General features: G+C 45.5%; 1 protein-coding gene across 4 annotated transcripts in view; it reads right to left on the reverse strand.

The window, feature by feature from the left end:
- The window catches only part of LOC145345214 (TOG array regulator of axonemal microtubules protein 2-like), an 84,550-nt gene that overhangs the window by 39,998 nt on the left and 20,663 nt on the right, over positions 1-23,889 (reverse strand). For 3 of the 4 annotated variants that reach the window (XM_080192960.1, XM_080192962.1, XM_080192961.1), the window contains exons 2-8: positions 19,229-19,355; positions 15,835-15,969; positions 13,408-13,686; positions 8,565-8,809; positions 6,668-6,843; positions 5,421-5,494; positions 182-342 (exon numbers count right to left, since the gene is read on the reverse strand). In XM_080192960.1, coding sequence (XP_080049086.1) covers positions 182-342; positions 5,421-5,494; positions 6,668-6,843; positions 8,565-8,809; positions 13,408-13,686; positions 15,835-15,969; positions 19,229-19,355 — 1,197 coding nt within the window. The remainder of the gene's footprint in view (positions 1-181; positions 343-5,420; positions 5,495-6,667; positions 6,844-8,564; positions 8,810-13,407; positions 13,687-15,834; positions 15,970-19,228; positions 19,356-23,889) is intronic. The other variant, XM_080192963.1, reaches the window with a different exon arrangement.

A 23,889-nucleotide genomic window follows, 5' to 3' on the forward strand; every position in this document is an offset into this window, starting at 1 on the left:
ATTGAACCCAGGTCCTTGGCACTGTGAGGCAGCAGTGCTAACCATTGTGCCATCATCCTGCCCATATTTGTTAAGCAAATACTTGAAAAGGAGACATTTGCAGGGCTGAAGTAGATACAATGGGCTGAAAGGTCTCCTGCCGTATTGTTAAATCCTAGTAGGAAGTAACAATGGCACTCACCCTCTCTTCATTCTCTGTTTCCTCATCCTCCACTGGCTCCTGTTTGCACACGTCTGGAACCATCTCTGTGCTCAGTCTGAATGAGATAACTGTGCTTGGGTTCAGCAGTGACCTTTCACCTTTGACCTTCTCAGATGGCGTGCTCTGGATTCTACAGCGCTCTGCGGGGGTGATGGCAGAAGGAATTCATTACAGACGCGTGTGAAGTGATGCATTTTGACAAGATGGCAGAGGAGGAGACAGTATAGACATAATGGTCCAATTAAAAAAGTGCACAAGGAAGAGCATGTGCATTGCTCTACGATGGCAGAACATATTGAGGGAGTGTTTAGAAAAGCATATGCCATCATAAATTGACCAGAATTTTCTTGCCCCACCCTCCGGCGGATTCTACTAGTGCCCTCAAAGTCAATGGACAGTAGAATCCAACACAATAGGGTTGGAAAATCCAACCCATTGGGTACCAAGGGCAGAAAAGGTTAACTGAGCCTTTATAAAACTTTCAGTAAAATTTAAAGTCTATTTGTTAGTGTTACAAGTAGACTTACATTAACACTGCAGTGAAGTTACCGTGAAAATCCCCCAGTCGCCACACTCCGGCGCCTATTTGGGTACACTGAGGGAGAATTTAGCATGGCCAATGCACCTAACCAGTATGTCTTCTGGACTGTGGGAGAAAACCAAAGCATCTGGAGGAAACCCATGCAGACATGGGGAGAACATGCAGACTCCATACAGACATTGATCCAAAGCCGGAATTGAACCCAGGTCCCTGGCACTGTAAGGTAGCAGTGCTAACCACTGTGCCACCATGCTGCCCCAGTAGGCTCCAAATAGATATTTGCATTCGGTTCTTGACACTTTGGGAAAGATATGAAGGCTCTTGAGAGGTTGTTGAGGAGATTTATCAGAATAAACAACAGAAAAGATCATTAGAAATAGGAGTAGGCCAATCAAGCCTGTTCCACTCTACAATAGGAACATGGCTGATCTGTTTGTGTCTTTAACTCTACTTTCCTATCTGCCCCACCACAATCCTTGACTGCCTTGTCAATCAAAAATCTGCCAAATCTGGAATATATTCCAGACTCAATGACCAAGACTCCACTGGCAAAGAGAATTTCAAGGACTAATGAGAGAAGAAATTCTTCCTCACCTCCAAGTTAAACATGGGACCACATATTTTGAAACCCGGTCCCCTTGTTTGATAGTCCGCACAAGCAGAAAGATCTCTCAGCATTGACTCTGTCAAGCACCGTCAAGAATTTGATATTTTTTAGTAAGATAATAGTTCCAGGGCTGGGGGCTTTAGTTACAAGATAAGGTTTAAAAAACTGAGATTGCTCAGAAGGACTGAGGGGCACAGCTGAAAGATTTTAAGCAAGAAATCCTGGTGAATTTGAGGGAAAGCCTTTTCATGCAGTGAGTGTTAATACCCTGGAACTCACTGCTCTGCAAGGGGGTGGAATCAGAAAGTATCAACGATTTCAAAAGGAAGTTGAATGGACCCTTGAAGCAAATAGACTTGCATGGATTGAGCTACACAACCACCTTAAGGCAATTAGCAAAAGAACCAATGACAGCATGAGAACAATTCTTTTTACACAGCGAATGGAGGCAGATTCAGTCATGGGGGTGGGGGGCGGGGGGGGAGGGGGTGTTGGTTTCGGAATGGGCTTATTAGTCACAAGTAGGCTTACATTAATACTGCAATGAAGTTACTGTGAAAATCCCCCTGTTGCCACACTCCGGCACCTATTCGGGTACTGTGAGGGTCAATTTAGCATGGCCAATGCACCTAACCAGCATGTCTTTTGGACTGTGGGAAGAAACCAGAGCATCCAGAGGAAACCCATGCAGACACAGGGAGAATGTGCAAACTTGGGTCAGTGACCCAAGCTGGGAATCAAACCTGGGTTCCTGTAGGGATTCTATGATTCTATGTCCAAAGATGTGCAGGTTAGGTTGATTGGTCTTGCTAAAATTGCCCCTTAGTGTCCTGAGATGTGTAGGTTAGAGGGATTAGTGGTTGGCTATGGGGGTAGGTCCTCGGTGGGATTGTGGTCAGTGCAAACTCGATGGGCCAAATGGCCTCTTTCTGCACTGTACGGATTCTATGATTCTATGATAAGATCCTGGTGCTGTGAGGCAGCAGTGCTAACCACTGTGCCATCGTGCTGCCCACAGCAGCACCTGTAGAGAAGCAAAATAATAGTCCCTCAGGGAAAGGGTAGCAGAGTGGAACTAACTGCAGGAACACAACAAGGAATGGCATCTTTCAGTGCTGTAAACATTCTACAGTTCAAAGGATTTGACACTAACGAGAGTTATGAAGGGTGGTGAGTCCTAGCAACCAAGGTCTCAAACAACCTGTACCAATCCCTTAAGGATCTATTACTGACATCAGTGACTCAAGCCCTACTTCCACAACCTTCGAACTAGGCAAAGCACTGAATGTTTCTGATCAGGTGAGGAGTGCTCTTTAACCCTTTCAATTCCAGAATGGCCTCCAGAAACAATTGTGCAATGCTACCAGCAAACTTCTTGTTGGAGACGTGTTAACATGTTAAATGCAAAGGAAAAATCATCTCTGAAGGATTTTTTTAAATATTCATTCATCATCAGAGCAACATTCTTTCTAATTCTTTCATAGGATGTGGGTGTCACTGACAAGTCTGAGGTCAGGTACAACCGACTCAAGAACAGCTTCTTCCCTGCTGCCATCAGACTTTTGAATGGACCTAACTCGCACTAAGTTGATCTTTCTCTACATCCTAGCAATGACTGTAACACTATATTCTACACTCTCTCCTTTCCTTCTCTATGAATGGTATGCTTTGCCCTTATAGCACGCAAGAAACAATACTTTTTACTGTATGTTAATACATGTGACAATAATAAATCAAATCAAAGCTGACATTTGTTGCCCATTTCTAATTAGCCTTGAGTACCGTGGTTTGCTGGGCCATTTCAGAGGACAGTTAAGAGTCAACAACATTGCTGCGGATCACATGTGGAAGTCTCACAATACCAGATTAAAGTCCAACCGGTTTGTTTGCTAGCAAAAGCCACTAGCTTTTGGAGCGCTGCTCCTTCATCAGGTGAGTGGGGTTTCAGTTCACAAACAGGGTGTATAAAGACACAAACTCAATTTACAAAATAATGTTTGGAATGCGAGTCTTTACAGGTAATCAAGTCTTCAAGTTACAGACAATGTGAGTGGAGAGAGGGTGAACAATTATTAAAACAACTATATGTCAACATCAACAAGTTCCATCCCACCATCAGACTCTACAACCATCCTCTGGCTTCTGTCAAGAAGCCAATTTTGTATCCATTTAGATACCTCATCCTGGATCCCATGAGATTTGACTTTATGTAACAACCTATCATGCGATAACATGTCAAAGGCCTTGCTAAAGTCCATGTAAACAACATCAACTGCATTGTCCTCATCTACCTTCTTGGCTATCCCTTCAAAACTCTCAATTAAATTTATGAGATATAATTTTCCATATGGGATAGTTATCTTTATTGGCCGAGGCACAGAATGCTAGAGCAAGGAGATCATGCGTGTATAAAACATTGGTTAGGCCACAACTGGAATATTGCATACAGTTCTGGTCACCACATTATAGGAAAGGTGTGATTGCACTGAGGAGGGTGCAGAGGAGATTCACCAGGATGCTGCCTGGGCTGGAGGGTCTGAGCTGTGAGGAGGGATTAGATAGATCAGGGTTGTTTTCCTTGGAGCAGCGAAGACTGAGAGAGGATCTGGTAGAGGTGTATAAGATAATGGGGGGCATAGACTGGATGGGTAGGAAAGTACGTATTTCATTAATAGAGGGGTCAATAACCAGGGGGCAGTGATTTAAGGTGAGAGGGAGGAAGCTAAGAGGGGAGTTGAGGAGAAACCTTCTCATTCAGGGGGTGGTGGGACTCTGGAACTCACTGCCTGTAGGGATGTTGAACCAGAAACTCTCAAAACATTTAAGAAGTATTTAGATTAAGTGCTGCCAGAACCTCCAGGGCTATGGGCCAAGCACTAGAAAACGGGATTAGTTTAGAGAAATCTTTGTTGACTGGCATGGATGTGATGGGCCAAATGGCCTCCTGTGTTGTAAATTTCAATGAACCAATGGAGAAATCATCCCTTTTTCATTCACAATGATTAAGTGTGTCAAAAAGAGCAGTCAATCCAGAAAGGCAGCTTAATATCCTGGCAGCAAGGTGATGTTCTGTGCCAGAGTGGCTAGAAAGACATAGCAGAGCCCACAATACGTGCTCACCTACTTCCCTCATCAGAGTGGAGAGCGGCAGCCCCAGGTAGGGAAGAGCACGAGAAGAAACATTCTTGGAACTCTGTCGCCCAGAGGCCTGTGGATGCTGACTCAACAAGTGTACCCAAGGCTACGATTGACAAATTTTTGGAAACAACTTGATTTACAAGATATGTGGAAAGTGATCCTGAAATAAAAGACAAGTCGTGATTTATTGAATGGCTCAGTAAGAAGTCTCACAACACCAGGTTAAACTCCAACAGGTTTATTTGGAATCATGATCTTTCGGAGCGCTATTCCTTCATCAGGTGAGTGGACAGGGAGGCTTCACAAACATGGCATATACAGATAAAGCCACAATTGCAAAATAATGGTTGGAATGCAAATCTTTTCAGGTAATCAAGTCTTTACAGGTACTCCAAGGCAGCCTTCAAGACACATGACAACACAGAATTGCCAAGTAGGAACTGATAGCCAAGTTCCGCACGGATGAGGATGGCCTCAACCAGGACTTGGGTCCATTTCACACTATCTGTAACCCCCCATTATTTGCCCTGGGCTTGCAAAATCCTACTGTCCTGGCTTGAGGCAATTCACACCTCTTTAACCTGTAATTATCCCTCTCTCCATTCGTACTGTCTGTACCTGTAAAGAATTGATTGCCTAAAAAGAGTCACATTCCAATCATCATCTTGCAATTGAGTCTTTGTCTATATATGCTGTGTTTGTAAAACCTACCTCTCCACTCACTTGATGAAGGAGCAGCGCTCCGAAAGCTCGTGATTGCAAATAAACTTGCTGGGCTTTAACCTGGTGTTGTGAGACTTCTTACTATGCCCACCCCAGTCAAACACCGGCATCTCCACATTATTGAATGGCAACAGAGACTCAAGAGGGTGTTTAAAATCCTCCTGCTGTTAACTTTTAAGTAGAAGTGTAATGAAGAATGGAAATCGTACCTGGAGGTTGTGGCTCTTGCTGGTTAGAACCTGAGCTGGGCCCCTGAGTGACTGGATCTGTCTCCAAAGTAGGCCTAAAAAAAACAAAAGAGTTTTACTCTACTCTGTGTGTAAGGAAGTACGAGTATGCAAGAGTGATACAGGCACACTCAATGTGAACAAAACATACAATTTTGTAAATGAAAAATTTAGTAAAGAAGAAAGGAAAATGAGAGAGTGTGTGTGAGAGAAATAACATCGCTGGACTGGGAATGGCCATCATCTTTCAGTCTTCTCAAGACTCAGGGTAGGTGCAAGAGGGCTGGAGAATTGCAAATGTTATGCCTTTGTACAAAAAAAGATTGTAAGGATAAGCCCAGCAATGACAGATCTGTGAGTTTAGCATCAGTGGTGAAGAAGCTTCTGGAAATAATTATTCAGGATAAAATTAGTAGCCACATGAAAAAATGTGGGTTGATTAGTACCTGCCAGCAAAGGGGAGGCAGCATGTGGAGGAGGGGTGGGGGGGGTGTGGTTTGTGTTTAACAAACTTGCTGGAGTATTTTGAGGAGGTAACAGGAAGGGTTGATGAGGGTAATGATGCTGCTGTAGTGTACATGGATTTTCAAAAGGCATTTGATACAGGGCCACACTACCGATGTGACAGAAAGGTTATAGCTCATGGAATAAAAGGAACAGGGGCCACATGGATACAAAGTTGGCAGAGTAACAGGAAGCAGAGAATAATGGTCAATAGATAAAAGCAAATTACTGTAGATGCTGGAATCTGAAACCAAAAGAGAAAATGCAGGAAAATTTCACCAGGTCTGGCAGCACCTGTAAGGGGAGAAAAGAGCTGACTTTTCGAGTCCCGACGACCCTTTGTCAAAGCTGTGAGTCATCTAGACTCGAAACATCAGCCCTTTTCTCTCCTTACAGATGCTGCCGGACCTGCTGAGATTTTCCAACGTTTTCTCTAATGGTCAATGCATATTTTTCAGGCTGGAGGAAGGTTTGTAGTGGTGTTCGCCAGGGGGTTGGTTTTGAGAGCGTTGCTTTCCCAGATATATCCATTTTTGAAATTTAGGTGCACTGGCTGGGCGTGAATCCTGGCAGAATCGTCCAGTTCCCAGTGAAGGTTTCCTCGTGAGTAACCACGGTGACAACTGAGCATTCGTGTCGGGGGAGGAATAATTCACACAATGCAGACAGTAACAGGAAACCCTGAATTAATTGACTAGACAGACTGGTGTTCCTTAATCCCTTACATTGCCATGTGGAGTGTCTGTGTCTGGATGTCTGGCTGCACCGGTCTGGATCGCTGCGGATGGAAGTTATTCCCAGCTGAACTTAACAACTTAAGAGACGACTGAGATAGACTTGCACCCAATAATTTCCGCTTCTTCTCAGCACTGCTCCGTAGTTGCTGCAGGGAGATCTTCACCTAGAAAATGAAGGAAGACTAATGGATCCCCAGACAACAGATTGAAGTTTAAACAAAGGGTTTAGGAGTTTTACATATGGGATAATAGGGAGGGAATTCTGCGGCCTCCCAGCCACCTCGTTCTTGGCACCAGGTGGTGGCGTGCTGTTCAGTGCCCGGCGGGATTCTCTGGTCCCACCGCTGTCAGTGACATTTCCCATTGATGTCACCACAAGCTGCCACGAAACCCACAGGAGGGATCTTATAGAGACGTACAAGATAATGAAGGGGCTAGATAGGGTAGAGATGGAGAGATTCTTCCCGCTTAGAAAGGATTAGCAGGACTAGAGGGCACAGCCTCAAATAAGGGGGGGGGGGCGCAGTTTAGATCAGAGTTGAGAAGGAACTTCTTCACTCAAAGGGTGGTGAATCCCAGGAATTCTCTGCCTGTTGAAGTGGTGGAGGCTGCCTTGCTAAATATAATTGATGAGAGGGTGCCTTCATGTTGAAGTGCTCTCTCTGTTACTTACCTTTACTGCAGCCTATCCATTACCCTCAAGCTGAAAGGTCTCTGATTGCCCTTTCAGCTCTGAGAGCCCGTCAGCTACTCTCACATAAACAGGGAACCTGCCCTGGAAACAGTTCCAACTCCCACTTCCTGTCCCTGGAGGGAAAACCCAGCCCCACACACTCGGAGTGTGCGCACTGATGTAAAATCTGTAAAGTTAAAAGTTTATTGATTAGTCACAAGTAGGCTTATGTTAACACGGCAATGAAGTTACTGTGAAAATCCCCTCGTTGCCACACTCCGGCATCTGTTCAGAGAATTTAGCGGGGCCAACACACCTAACCAGCACGTCTTTTGGCCTGTGAGAGGAAACCGGAGCATCCAGAGGAAACCCATGCGTACACAGGGGCAACATACAGACTCTGCACAGACAGTGATCCAAGCCAGGAATCGAACCCAGATCCCTGGTGTTGTGAGGCAGTAGTGCTAACCACTGTGCCACTGAGAAGCTGAGAAGATTCTTGGCCTTTTGGCTAGGATCAAGCATCGGATCAAGTCCAAGATCGGGTGCAGGTTGGATCTTGTTTGTCTCCCTTGTGGGAACCATGAATTGGATTCAGTCTGAATTTGAATTGGTTTTTGGATCAAGCAAGGAGATGGATTAAGGGCTTGCGCTGTCCATTCTGCGCATTAGCTTTGTAACTTTAAGATGAAGTAAAATTTAAGAAAAAACACTAAGGAATTATCTCCACTTAATCCTAACCATTTCACCTGATGGACTTTCCCACAGTCCATTACTAAACAACTGCCTATCTGTGAACAAAACTGAAGATTTTGATTAACATTTGATTTAATGTCAGGGGAGGCTTAGTGATATTGTCATTGGGCTAGTAATCCAGATGCTCAGTTTAATGCTCTGGAGACTGGGGATCGAATCCCACCGTGGCAGCTGATAGAATTCCACAAAAATCTGGAATTAAAATTCTAACGATGACCATAAAACCATTGTTGACTGCTGTAAAATCCACCTGGTTCACTAGTATTCCTTAGGGAAGGAAATCTATCCTTACCTGGGCCCGTACCAGACCCTTACCTGGTCTGGCCTACATGTGTCTCTAGATCCACTGCAATGACTCTTAACTGCCCTCTCAAGGGCTATTAGGGATGAGCAATAAATGCCAGCCCAGCCAGCGACACCCACATTCCAAGAAAGAACATCTTAAAAACAAATTACCTCCTCAGGAACAGTGACAGTTTCAGTATGTCCTTCCCCAGCTTGTGTAGGCGAACAGCTTACCAACTCTCCAGCAGAAACCTCTTCACTCTTGTCACTGGAGGGCGGATTCTTATCGTGGGCACCGTTGGTTTGCGGACTGGTCCTTTTCTCAATGGGCGGGATAGGCCTCATGGCCTTCAGGAGTCGCTGCGAGGCAGATCGAGAGAGAGGCGGCTTCAAGGGAAGTGTGGTCTCAAACGCACCTGGCAAAGAGAATCACAGGTCAAAGCTGGCCATTCTAAACTCTGCCAGTTTGCAGTTTCCAATGCAAGAAGCTGCAGGTCCCCACCTCTACACTTCTGGACTAATCCAGAAATTTCTAACATGTTGCAGCTTTATTTTCATGTTGTAGCTTTATAGAATCTTAGTTAGGATGCACTTGGAATATAGTGTTCAATTCTGGTCACCACACTATCAGAAGGAAGATGAGGCTTTGGAGAGGGTACAGGAAAGATTTATCAGGATGTTGCCTGGTATGGAGGGCATTAGCTATGAGGAGAGGTTGAAAAACTTGGTCTGTTCTCACTGGAACGATGGAGGTTGAGGGGCGACCTGATAGAATTCTACAAGATTATGATGGGGGGGTGTGGACAGAGCGAATAGTCAGAAACTTTTTCCTAGGGTAGAAGAGCCAATTAATAGGGGCACAGGTTTAAGGTTGTCGTAGGTAAAGATACCTCTGAGACTAATTGTGAGTCAAAGTACAACAGTTTATTCAAAAGCTTTTGGGAGATACACCTGTCACCTAACAGCGGTTCCCCAGGCACCTCGCCGAACACAAGTTAAGAGCATATATTTATACCCCCCCGCCAGTCACGTACACATCTTCTCATTCTCAGCAGGTTCCCAGGCTGGGGGCTGTCCTCCATCATGGGAACATGGCTGCCTCGGCATTTCTTCATGGTTATCTCAAGGCCGCAATTGACGTGTGTGATTAGCTCTTAGCTAACATACAGGCTGACAAGACAAGTTAAACTTAACAGGGCCGGTATAATAATCTATGCTCATTAGTTGTGTAACATAGGTATACGTATAATATGTTAGTACATGACACATAAGCAGTATATAATGAATACATATATAAAATATATTTAGGACATGCAGGTTTCACTACATTACGCAAAAGTCCACAAAATTAAAGACACAACATAACTACAAGCTGGGTCAACTACATTTCTAAGCGGGCTTATCGTAAACTGGGCCACCTGAAACTTGTGTACAACAGCAAGGGCAGCTACAGTCTGGGCACACGAAAACAAAATTACATTTATCTGAAATATATGAAAACAGTCTGCATCTCGGCTACTGGATATTTTTCTCATTCTCTCAAGTGTTACAAAGTTCATTAACTCATTCCCTACTACAAGGTTAAAGGAGATGTACAAGGCAAGTTTTTCATACAGAGGGCGGTGCATGCCTGGAACTCGCTGCCAGGGGAAGTAGTGGAAGCAGATATGATATTGATTTTTAAGGGGCATCTTGACAAACACATGAATAGGATGGGAGCAGAGGGATATGGTCCCCGGAAGGGTAAGGTGTTTTAGTTGAGCTGGGCAGCATAGTCAGTACAGGCTTGGAGGGCCTCTTTCTGTGCTGTAATTTTCTTTGTTCTTTGAAAGGAGAGAGTGCAGAATGTAGTGCTACAGTCACAGCTAGGGTGTAGAGAAAGGTCAACTTAATGCAAGATATATCCATTCAAAAGTCTGATGACACCTTATTGCTAGAGGGATGGAGTTCAAAAACAGCGAGGTTATGTTGCAGCTGTATAAGGTGCTGGTGAGGAAACACCTGGAGTACTGTGTACAGTTTTGGTCTCCTTACTTGAGAAAGGATATATTGGCACTGGAGGGGGTGCAGAGGAGATTCACTAGGTTGATTCTGGAGTTGAGAGGGTTGGTTTAAGAGGAGAGACTGAGTAGACTGGGGCTATACTCATTGGAATTCAGAAGAATGAGGGGAGATCTTACAGAAACATATAAGATTATGGAGGGAATAGATAAGATAGAAGCAGGGAAGTTGTTTCCATGGGCAGGTGAAACTAGAAATAGAGGGCATAGCCTCAAAATAAGGAGAAGCAGATTCAGAACTGAGTTGAGGAGGAACTTCTTCACACAAAGGGTTGTGAATCTGTGGAATTCCCCGCCCAGTGAAGTAGTTGAGGCTACCTCATTGAATGTTTTTAAGGCAAGGATAGGTAAATTTTTGAACAGTAAAGGAATTAAGGATTATGGTGAGCGGGTGAGTAAGTGGAGCTGAGTCCACAAAAAGATCAGCCATGATCTTATTGAATGGTGGAGCAGGCTCGAGGGGCCAGATGGCCTACTCCTGCTCCTAGTTCTTTTGTTCTTTTGTCTTTATGTAAACAAGTCAAAACAAAATTCCTACTTTATAATTTGACATTTTTTTCCCCACACACATTTGTATCTCCTGAGGTGAAGCCATTTATTCTGAAGAATTTCAATGGGCCAATTCATGCTGGGAAAATAATGGCCTGTAATGTTGCATAACATTATTAATGTGAAAATCGACCTGAACTATAGAGGCTCCAGTCAAGCAGCACTGTGATTTTAAAATTCTCAACCTTGTTAACACAATTCCTCTGTGGTCTGTCTCCTCCTGATCGCTGTTAACTCTTGTTAACAGGCCTCTGAGATATCATAGAACATAGAACATTACAGTGCAGAACAGGCCCTTCGGCCCACGATGTTGCGCCGACCAATTAAAAAGCAATGACCCTCTAACCTAAGCCAATCCCTTTCCATCCATAAACCCATCCATGGATCTCTTAAACGCCCCCAAATTAGGCGCATTTACAACTGCAGCAGGCAGGGCATTCCAATCCCTCACCACCTTCACCATATCATCTAATTCTGACCTCTTAAGCCACCTCAGTTTTAATCACTTCAACATAGGAGGCTGGACCATCAGCTGTCTAAGCTCTGGAACTCCCTCCCTAAACCTTGCCACTTCTCATCTCTCTTTTCTCCTTACTATCTCTTTCGTTGACCAATGTTTGCCTTTTTTTATTTCACGGGACATTGGCATTGCTGGCTGGCCAGCATTTATTGTCCATCCCTAGTTGCCCGAGGGCAGTTGAGACTCAGCCACATTGCTGTGGCTCTGGAGTCACATGTAGGCCAGACCGGGGAAGGATGGCAGATTTCCTTCTCTAAAGGACATTAAAGTTAAAGTTAAAATTTTAAGTTTATTTATTAGTCACAAGTAAGGCTTACATTAACACTTCAATGAAGTTACTGTGAAATTCCTCTAGTCGCCACACTCCGGTGCCTGTTCGGTTCAATGTACTGAACCAGCACAGCTTTCAGACTGTGGGAGGAAACCAGAGCAACCGCAGGAAACCCATGCAGACGCAGTGAAAATGTGCAAACTCCACACAGATAGTGATGCAAACCATGAATCGAACGGGGGTCCCTGGCACTGTGAGGCAGCAGTGCTAACTACAGTGCCACCATGCTGCCCATTGATGAACCAGGTGGATTTTTCTGACAGTGGTTCCATGGTCATCAGCAGATTCTTAACTCCAGATAATTTTTACTGAATTCAAATTCCACCGCCTGCTGCGACAGGATTCGAACTCTGGTGCCCAGAACATTAGCTGAGTTTCCGGATTAATAGTCTAGTGATAATACCATTAGGCCATCGCTGCATTAAAAAAAGCTCTTCCTCATATCTCCACAGTCAGAAGAAAGATCAGCTTAATATAAGGTAGGTCCATTCAAAAGTCTCATTGCAGCAGGGAGAGTTTAGTTTCTTTTACTACTGTCACAAGTAAGCTTGCATTAACATGAAAATGAAGTTTCTGTGAAAGTTCCCTAGTGGCCATACCTGGGTCCCTGGCACTGTGAGGCAGCAGTGCTAACCATTGTGCCACCATGCGCCCCATCTGAGACAAGGGGGCCTGTCCAACACAGGCCTTGGGCCAAAAGCAGGAAAATATGGAGATTCAAAATCAATGTTGTAGACAGAATGCCGTTCCACTTTGGTTTATTTCTGTCTCCCACATTAAACAAAAGTGAGTGTAAAAGCTGGAGGGAAATAGAGCCACTTCTTTCACTGAAACACAGGCTCCATTGTGTAACAAGATGCAATGTTGCAGCAAGTGTTAACAGTGTTGGCCTTGGGCCATTTTAGTTATTGCAAGCGACTGAACTACACTTTGATCATTTACAATTGTGCAACAATTCTACTGCGCCTTGCATTGACACTGCGAAGGTGCAATCAAAGGGAGAGAGGGAAAGATACTGAGGAATGTAGAGCGAGGGAGTAAGAAAGAGGGGGAAGAAAATGAGGGTGACAGAGCAGAACGAGAGATTGATCAAAAGAGTGAATGGGAATGTTGGAAAAGTAGGGGATCGAACGGAGGGAAAAGTGAGTAAAAGCGAAAGTGAGGAGGATGGAGGAAGAAAAAGAGAAATGAGGAAATTGAGAAAGTGGGAATGAGAAAAGGGAGGTGAAAAGCAGCAGGTGAGAAAGAAGAAGACTGAAGAAGGAAATAGATAGAATGTGACAGCAAGGGTGAGAAAAACTAGAGCCAGTGATAGTGAGCAGGAGGGAGTGAGAGAGAGAAAAAGAAAGTGAGGACAGAGAGAAGGTGAGGAAAAAGAGAGAGTGTGCCAGTGAGCAGAGAGAAAGGGAGAGAAATAGAGAATGAGCAAAGAAAAGGTGAAGGAAAGGAACTGAGAGAATGGAGACAGTGATAGTGAACAGAGAGAGAGATAGAGCAGAGGCAGGTTAAGATCAAGGAGAGAATGACAAAGTTTGCAGATGAGTTTGAACTTACTCTTTTGTGGCAGGATTTCAGACATTTGTCGTTTGAGTTTGTTTTTAAGTTGAAGCGTATCGAGCGAGGGATGGCCACAGTCAGTTTCTGCGTCAGCCCAGTCCAGCTTCATACTGTAGTCATGAAGATGAGACGCAGCCTGCGATCTGCTGCTATCGAGCAAGTGGTAGAAACTATTCCTGCCCAAAAACCAGCCAGCCGCAGACTGCTGACCTCCCTCGGTGCTCTTTACAAAGCAGGTTTTCTTCAGGGGCAAGTTCAGACTGGACTGAAGAATGGCTGTAGAGAACAAGAGGGTTAGTGGAGTCCTCAGCACACCCTCTTCTTAAAAAGCAAGAGACCCATCAGTAAACACTCAGAACAATTCCCATCAACTTTCATATAAAAAAACAAAATACTGGGAACATTTGGCAGGTCAGGAAGCACTGTGGAGAGACAGCAACATCACCAACCTGGAAAGTTAACTCTGTTTTCTCTCCCTCCAAGAGGTGTTCAAAATCAGGAAGGGTTTTAATAAAATAAACAAGGAGAAACTAATCTCTTCCACCTTCTTCTGTCGGGAGAGAGATACAAAAGCTTGAGGTCACGTACCAACCAACTCAAGAACAGCTTCGTCTCTGCTGCCATCAGGCTTTTGAATGGACTTACCTTGCATTAAGTTGATCTTTCTCTACACCCTAGCTATGACTGTAACACTACATTCTGCACTCTCTCCTTTCAAAGAACAAAGAAAATTACAGCACAGGAACAGGCCCATTTGGCCCTCCAAGCCTGCACTGACCATGCTGCCCGACTTAACTAAAACCCCCTACCCTTCCAGGGACCATATCCCTCTATTCCCATCCTATTCTTGTATTTGTCAGGATGCCCCTTAAAAGTCACTACTGTATCTGCTTCCGCTACCTCCCCCGGCAACGAGTTCCAGGCACCCACCACTCTCTGTGTCAAAAATCTGCCTCATACATCTTCTTTAAACCTTGCCCCTCGCACCTTAAACCTGTGCCCCCTAGTAATTGACTCTTCCACCCTGGGAAAAAGCTCCTGACATGCCTCTCATACTCTTGTAGACTTCTATCAGGTCGCCCCTCAACCTCTGTCATTCCAGTGAGAACAAACCAAATTTTTCCAACCGTTCCTCATAGCTAATGCCCTCCATACCAGGCAACATCCTGGTAAATCTTTTCTGTACCCTCTCCAAAGCCTCCACATCCTTCTGGCTGCTTGTCTATGTCCCTTTTCCCATCTTTCTCTATGTACGGTATGCTCTGTCTGTATAGCGCGCAGGGAACAATAATTTTCATTACAAATACATGTGAGAATAAATCAAATCAATTGGGTTATAGTCAGATGGCACAAGCTTAGGACAATTGGCAATAGAATTCTAATTCATTCTAATTCTACTAATTCTGCCCCTTGAACATCCTCAATATTGGTTACTCCACCAATGTCATCAGTGTCACAAGTAGGCTTACATTAACACTGCAATGAAGTTACTGTGAAAATCCCCTAGTCACCACACTCCAGCGCCTGTTCGGGTACACTGAGGGAGAACTTAGCCAGGCCAATGCACCTAACCAGCATGTCCTTCGGACTGCGGGAGGAACCCGGAGGAAACCCACACAGACATGACGAGAACATGTAAACTCCACACAGACTCAAACCGTGGATCCCTGGTGCTGTGAGGCAGTAGTGTTAACCACCATGCCACCTTTTTTGATTTACCCGGCAGCTTGGGGATCCTGTTGTTCCTTGTTACCCTCTCTGTGGCAATTGGTTCAGCCTATCAGAGTTGACTTGTTAATCAATCATTCCCCTTTCCTTCTGTTGCATAAATTATTCTGATCATTTGAAATTTAATCCAAAGATGTGCAGGTTAGGTTGAATGGCCGTACTAAATTGGCCATAGATGCATAGGTTAGAAAGGATTAGCAGGTAAAATATGTACGGACTGGGGGTAGGGCCTGGGTGGGATTGTGGTCGGTGCAGATTCGATGGGCTGAAGGGCCTCTTTCTGTACTGTAGGGTTTCTACGATCTATGATTTGACTTTTGTGTTTATTCTGACGCACGCAAGATATAAAACCTCGGCACCATGTCTCTCTCCTCACCAATATTCAAGTTCCATACTTATCGTCAGAATCTGGATCTCTCCCGCAGAAGACCATGGACAAGTGGGCTGTCAGAGATTGCAATCAACAGACTTCTGTAAGGTGAAGGTATCTTGCGAGAAGGATTGAAGTATGAGGTTGAATTACAGGTCAACTCTTGTCCAATCGAACAGCAGAGCAAGCTTGAGGGGCTGAATGGCCTAATCCTTTTCTGAATATTTCTGCATTCCAGGCACAGGGGACCCTTGTCCCAGGGCTGCATTACACTACATCTCAGTGTCTAATTCACTGCCCAGTGCCAGGCACATGCTCATCTTTACCTTTCCCTTTGGACAGACAGCCTCCAGTCTGTAAATGGAGATTAGAATCCACACTGTTGCTGCGAATGAGTTTAAATGCTGCTTCGTTATTCCGTATTGGACCACAGTACACAGTCATCGGCACTCCGTACTTGCCTAGTTTGTGGTGAGAATGTGACAGTGAAAGTTAGTCACTGCAAATAGTGAAAACAACATTTCATTCACCTCTGTTACTATAGAGTCAGAGCTATAATGTGATCAAGCTAATGGCTTAATCCTTCTGTTAGATTCTTACTAGTAAAAAGTCTGACAACACCAGGTTTTAGTCCAACCGATTTATTTGATATTACTCACAAGCTTTCGAGGTTTCCCTCTTCGTCAGGTGAATGGAGAGTTCTGGCCTCAGACAGAGCATATAAAGCACAGACAGTTTACAGATTACTGATTAGAATGCGAATCCTTACACCTAACCTGCTGTTCAAGACCTGAAGTGGCTGACAATGTGAGTGGAAGGAGCACTGATCACAGGTTACAGAGATGTGTATTGTCTCCAGACAGTACAGTAAGTGAGGTTTTGCAAACCCAGGAAAGTCACGGAGGTTACAGATAGTGCGACATGAACCCAAGATCCCTGTTGAGACCGTCCTCATGTGTGCGGAACTTGGCTATCAGTCTCTGTTCAGCGACTCTACGCTGTCGTGTGTCGTGAAGGCCGCCTTGGAGAATGCTTACCCGAAGGTCAGAGGCTGAATGCCCGTGACCACTGAAGTGTTCGCCAACAGGAAGGGAACAGTCTTGCCTGGTGACTGTCGAGCGATGTTCATTCATCCGTTGTCGTAGCGTCTGCATGGTCTCCCCAATGTACCATGCTTCGGGACATCCTTTCTTGCACGTGAGAATACCATCCACCAGGTACATGGTAAATACTCTTGCAACTCGGCCAACATTGTCTACCTGATACGTTGCAAGAAAGGATGTCCCGAAGCATGGTACATTGGGGAGACCATGCAGACGCTACGACAACGGATGAATGAACATCGCTCGACAATCACCAGGCAAAACTGTTCCCTTCCTGTTGGCGAACACTTCAGTGGTCACGGGCATTCAGCCTCTGACCTTCGGGTAAGCATTCTCCAAGGCGGCCTTCACGACACACGACAGCGCAGAGTCGCTGAACAGAGACTGATAGCCAAGTTCCGCACACATGAGGACGGTCTCAACAGGGATCTTGGGTTCATGTCGCACTATCTGTAACCCCCATGACTTTCCTGGGTTTGCAAAACCTCACTTACTGTACTGTCTGGAGACAATACACATCTCTGTAACCTGTGATCAGTGCTCCTTCCACTCACATTGTCAGCCACTTCAGGTCTTGAACAGCAGGTTAGGTGTAAGGATTCGCATTCTAATCAGTAATCTGTAAACTGTCTGTGCTTTATATGCTCTGTCTGAGGCCAGAACTCTCCATTCACCTGACGAAGAGGGAAACCTCGAAAGCTTGTGAGTAATATCAAATAAATCGGTTGGACTAAAACCTGGTGTTGTCAGACTTTTTACTGTGTTTACACCAGTCCAACGCCGGCATACCCACATCATGACAGATTCTTACTATTCATACATGCACACAGAGGATAAATACACAGAAACAGGCTATTTGGTCCAATCAGTCCATGCTGGTGTTTATGTTACACTCGAGCCTTCTCCCAATTTTCCTCATCTATACGCTCCATCACTGTACCACTGTGGCTGGCATGGAAGCAGTGGTTAGCAAGGCTGCCTCTCAATTTCCGGGTTCAATTTCGGTCTCGGGTCACTGTCTGTGTGGAGTTTACGTGTTCTCTCCATGTCTGTGTGGGTTTCCTCCCACAGTCCAAAGATGTGCAGGTTAAGTTGATTGACTGTGCTAAATTGACCCTAGTATCAGGGGATTAGCAGGGTAAATATGTGGTGTTACGGGAATAGTGTTTGGGTGGGATTGTGGTCGGTGCAGGCTCGATAAGCCGAATGACCTCCTTCTGCACTGTAGGGATTCTATGATAATCCTGGTGATGTAGTGGTATCGTCACTGAACTAGTAATCCAGAGATCAGCGTAACGTTCTGGAGGCCATTAATCCTGGGACTCAGTGTCAGGGAGGTTCCACAGGGGAAGCCTGGGGCGAGGAGGGTTTCTTGGGGTTGGGAGGTTGGTGGAGGGAGAGGGGGGTAGTTTCCCATGTCCGTAGAGGGGGATGTTTCTGTTTCCATGCTGAAGGGTGATCCTATGCATCATACAATGGGCACTGTTATTCCCTAGTCTCACATAAACCCTTGGTCTGCTAAGCACCTTCATATTAAATTGTATGCAAACAACATCACAACTGATTTTTAACATAGATGTTCCTCTTAACCTACATCATGACTCTATGGAACATTGCAAAGTTCTTGTACAAGGACACCACGGTGCTTTTTATATCACATAATCTCACCCTAGTACTCTAGTAACTGTCAATTTAGCCTCTCAACACTGGTTGTGAACCAGTATTGACTCATATGCCATGACACCCAGATCTCTCTGTCCTCCTCAACCTAAAGGTAAACTCGCCATAACCCCAGGTGACCATAGGTTGCCCCCCCCCCACTTTGAGGGGGAGAGCTGACTGGTGGTGATTTAACCTGAGAGTCACCACACCTCAGGCATGGGGTAAGATTGAGATGCCAGGGCCTTCACAAATAACACCAGCTGGTATGGGAATTGAACCCACACTGTTGGCATCGCTCTGCAACACAAACCTGCCTTCCAGTCAGTTGAGCTAATCAGACCCCCTGCTCTCTCAGGTTTCAATTCACCAAGGTATACACATTCCTTGGTGTTACCCCAATTCATGTAGATTTATCTACGTTAAAGTTACAGTGCAAACCCACTCCCCCATCACATCTGGATTTAATTCTGTTTTCACACAACATTCTTGGATCTGCCTAAACCTGATCACCGGTAAGGATGGTGAGGATTGAGTCAGTGTGTCAGGAGAGCATGTTTTGCTCCTGTAGTTCCCATCAGGCAACTCTCCAACCCCAAATACCATTCCCAACCACGCACCCCTCTCCCAATTATCCCCCAACCCTCAGGCAGTTCCTATTCCCAGAATTGGAAATGTTGGAGATGTAATTGGCCAAAAGGCAATCCTTCCCCATGGAGCCACAAGGTCAGGGTAATCCTGCATGTCCAAGCCCATATCTGAGTGGCTGTGTCCAGTGGAGGTTAGGGAGCGGGTGACCTGTCGTTTTTAATACGGACAATCTCTACCTTCTTGGCATGCGGATGTTGAGGGATGTGGGAAAAACAGGGAGCTGGCAGAATAGTCTCGAGCAGCCAGTCTGATGCTGTGAGCCACCATCAACCAGGCTCCTGTGCTCCTACCATGTGCTGGCTCTTACCTTCTGTAAAGTCCCCGCTCATGTCAGTGATCTGCTTGATGCCACTTTCCTCAAAGGGCTGTGGGCTGCTCTGAATCTGGCTGTGCCACTGGACCGGGTCCGAGGTCTCCTCAACGTTTCCAGAAGGCTGGGGGGACAACAAAGAACTGCTTCACACACAGAGAAATGATGACTAACCCGGTCATGCTATCTGCTGGGAGAGGCAAAGAATCCAGGATAACTAAAACATATCTGGTGGTAGGGAAACCGGAATATTCCATTCTGATCCCCTTAAATAATCAAAATGCACTGAGTTCACATTGGGCCTGGTCACATTTCAGGATTCTTGCCTCTGGCAGGAAGCAATCCTGAAACTTGTCCAGATCTCCCTCAGAATCACAGTGAGTTAGAGTCATACAGACATACAGCCCGGGAACAGGCTCTTCAGCCCAACACATCCTAAACTAAACTAGTCCAATTTGCCTGTGTTTGGCCCAGATCCCTCTAAACATTCCCTATCCATGTACCTGTCCAAATGTCTTTTAAATGTTGCAATTGTACCGCCTCTACCAACTCCTCTGGCAAGTCATTCCATATACACAACATCCTCTGTGTGAAAAAGTTCCCTTCAGGTCCCTTTTAAACCTTTCCCCTCTCACCTTAAACCTATACCCTCTAGTTCTGGATTCTCCTACCCTGGGGAAAAGACCATGGCTACCCGTTATATCTGTGCCCATCATGATTTCATAAACTTCCATAAGATCACCCCTCATCCTCCTATACTCCAGAGAAAAAAGTCCCAGCTTCTCCTTATAATTCAAACCTTCCAGTCCTGGTAACATCCTTCCCAGAGTTCACATATTCTTTCCCCTTATCGTTTACAGTTCCACAGGTTCCTAATGGCCAGTCACTGGATAGAAATCAGGAGAGAGAATCTCCTCATTTTTCTTCCATAGCCCAGAGGTTGCTCAGCCAATGGTGGCAAACTGTCAGTTCTGGTTCAAGTCAAATAATCATAGACTCCTACAGTGCAGAGGGAGGCCATTCAGCCCATCGTGTCTGCACTGACCACAATCACACCCAGGCCCTATCCCCATAACTCCATGCATTTTTACCCTAGCTAATCCCTTTGTCACTAAGGGGCAATTTTGCATGGCCAATTCACCTGACCCGTACATCGTTGGACCGTAGGAGGAAACCCACGCAGACTCAGGGAGAAAGTGCAGGCTCCGCACTGACAGTGACCCAAACTAGCAATCAAGCCTGGGTCCCTGGCACTGTGAGGCAGCAGTGCTAACCATTGTGCCATTATGCTGCCCAGAAATCTTCAAGAATCGGGTTTAACCTCGAAGATTGTGGACTCAAGTCCCACTCCAGAGGTTGGAGAATAATCTCGCTGCAGGGTGAGATTGTGTTTTTTAGAACAGAGAAGATTGAGGGGAGACGGAACTGGAGTGGGGGGGTGGGTGGGGGGGGGGGGGGGGTGCTGGGGGTGGGTGGTAGAGGGAGTGGTTGGGAAGGTCCTGGTCACCTTGGTTGAGGGGATTGGTAACCAGAGGGCACAGAGTCTGGGTAAGAAGTTAGAGCTTTATATGGGATTGAAGTGGAATTCCTTTAAACCAGTGGGGATCTGGAACTCCCTGCTTGAAAGTGTGATAATGCAGAAACCCTCAGAACATTCAGAAAGTACTTGGACATACATTTCAAGATCCACAACTGAAGTGGCTACAGACCAAGAGCTGGAAGAAGGATTGGGTTTGATGATTACTCATCACTGGTCCAGACACCATGGGCTAGACGGTTTTCTCCTATACTGTAAATTTCAATGATTCAATGTTTTTTTTGTTCTTTTATGAGGCTTGCTTTCCCTGGCTGGCCAGCATTTATTGCCCATCCCTAGCTGTCCGAGGGCAGTTGAGAGTATTTCTATAACTCTAGAATCACATGTAGGCCAGACCGGGTAAGGATGGCAGATTTCTTTCCCTAAAGGATAATCTCATCTGGTTTTCTAATGTTCTATAATCTGCCATGGCGGGATTCGAACCTGGGTCCCCAGAACACTAGCTGAGTTTCTGGATTAATAGGCTAGCGATAAAAGCACTAGGCCATTGCCTCCCCTATGCTGAGAGTTTTACGCTTAAATAAAACAGATTATCTGATCATTATCACATTGCTAAATGTGGGAGCTTGCTATGTGCAAATTGGCTTTTGCATTTCCTACATTACAACAGTGACCACACTTCAAAGATTCCTCTATAACCGCAAGTGTCTTCTGGGACTTACTCAGGTGGAGGAATGCTTTTAAATAATGTAATGGCCACATAGATCCAACAGAGGGAGCATGCCATGAAAATAATGTCATTGGACTAGGGGGTGGCACAGTGGATAGCACTGCTGCCTCACAGCTCACTAACCGTCTCACTAACTGCCTTGGCTGGAGAAATACACATCTCTTTAACCTGTGCTTAACCCTGTCTCCACTCAAATTGTCTGTACCTTTAAGACTTGATTACCTGTAAAGACTCACATTCCAACCGTTATCTTGTAAATTGAGTTTGTGTCTTTATATGCCCTGTTTGTGAACACAACACCCACTCACCTGATGAAGGAGCAGTGCTCCGAAAGCTTGTGCTACCAAATAAACCTGTTGGACTTTAACCCGGTATTGTGAGACTTCTTACAGTGCTTACCCCAATTCAACACAGGCACCTCCACATCATGGCGTCACAGCACCAGGGACCCACGTTCGATTCCCGGCTTGGGTCATTGTCTGTGTGGAGCTTGCATAATGTGCAAACTCCACAGTAGCTGCATGGGTTTCCTCCAGGTGCTCCAGTTTCCTCCCACAGTCCAAAAGACGTGCTGGTTAGTTGCATTGGCCATGCTAGATTCTCCCTTAGTGTGCCCATATAGATGCCAGAGTGTGGCAAGTAGGGGATTTTCACAGTAACTTCATTGCAGTGTTAATGCAAGCCTACTTGTGACAATAATAAATAAACTTATAAATATGAAATAAATTTTGTTCCAGACTGGGACTCATGGTCAGAAAGTACTGAGAAAAAAACACCTACTGATAAAGCCAAACAAAAGAAAAACCCAAAATATTGTGGATACTGGAATCTGAAACAAGAACAGTGAACACTAAAAAAAACTCAGCAGGTCTCCGTCAGGAGAGAAACATAGTTAAGGGGGCGGGACTTCCTGGCACGCTCGTCCCAAGACTGGAAAGTCCTGCCTGAGGTCAATGACCTTTGCATGGTCCATGTCCCACCCGCTGTCATCCCACAGGATGCTAAAATTCCACCCAATGTTTCAGGTCCATAGACCCTTTGTCAGAACTGAAGGGAGGGAGAATGTAGAAACTGCAATAAAAGCAGCAACTTTAAGATCAAAAGGCAGGTGTCCTTGTGTGAGAAGGGGAGGGGATGTTTTGCATTGAAGCAATATATGTATGGAATATTATAAAAAAGGAAGGGGGAAGTTGAAGGTGGAGGACAAAGGTTAAAATCTAAAGTTGTTAAACTCAACATTGAATCCCAAGGGCGATAATGTGGCCAGTCGGAAGATTCACACCACCAGATACCTCAGGCTTCACTGGAACACTGCAGCAGGTCAAGGATGGGCTTGTGGGCATGAGAACTTACATTGGCCTACTGCACTTATATAGCACCTTTACCATTCACAAACAACTTTACAGCTAATTAATTAGTTTGGAAGTGCAGTTATTGTAATAATCATAGACCAATCAAAGAATACCTACAGTGCAGAAGGAGGCTATTCAGCCCATCAAGCCTGCACTGACAACAATCCCACCCAGGCCCTATGCCCGTAACCCCACATATTTACCCTGCTAATTCCCATGACTAATTTAGCTTGGCCAATCAACCTAACTCGCACATCATTGGAGTGTGGGAGGAAACCAGAGAACCTGGAGGAAACCCACGCAGACATGGGGAGAATGTACAAACTTTGTACAGGCAGTGTCCTGAGGCTGGAATTGAACCCGGATCCCTGGTGCTGTGAGGCAGCAGTGCTGATCACCATGCCGCCCCAGTCATAGAAGGGAGAGGTTGTGTTAGTCTGTCCTCTGCAGCCATCCTTGTGGGCATGCTCGAGTGAGTGCTGGGCAATACATTCCTGACAAACCCAGAAATTCTGGCCGCCTATACTCTGCGGTGGACGCAGTAGAACGCACAATTGTTGAGAACAAACCTGGGTCCCAAACTGGACACTCCAAAGGCTCCAAATAAAGGGCCTCATTTTCTGACGGGGTGGATGACCCTCGAACTAATGACCCTTTATTCTCTCAGTGGGTAGCACATTGGCATGGTGGCACAGTGGTTAGTGCTGCTGCCTCACAGCACAAGGGGCCCAGGTTCAATTCTAACACCTTTGTGTGTGTGTGTGTGTGTGTGTATGTGTGTGTGTGTGTGTGTGTGTATGTGTGTGTGTGTGTGTGTGTATGTGTGTGTGTGTGTGTATGTGTGTATGTGTGTGTGTGTGTGTGTGTGGAGTTTGCACAGATAGGGCCTGGGTGGGATCGTAGTCAGTGCACACTCGATGGGGCGATTGGCCTCCTTCTGCACTGTAGGGATTCGATGAAAATTCGGAACAGAGATCCACCAGATCTAGGTTCAGATCCTCATCCTTGGTGAATCACCCACCTTCTTTGTTAATCCTCC

This window comes from Carcharhinus amblyrhynchos, chromosome 7, assembly GCF_965287045.1.
Source record: "Carcharhinus amblyrhynchos chromosome 7, sCarAmb.v2.hapA, whole genome shotgun sequence".
NCBI classification, from domain to species: Eukaryota; Metazoa; Chordata; class Chondrichthyes; order Carcharhiniformes; family Carcharhinidae; genus Carcharhinus; species Carcharhinus amblyrhynchos.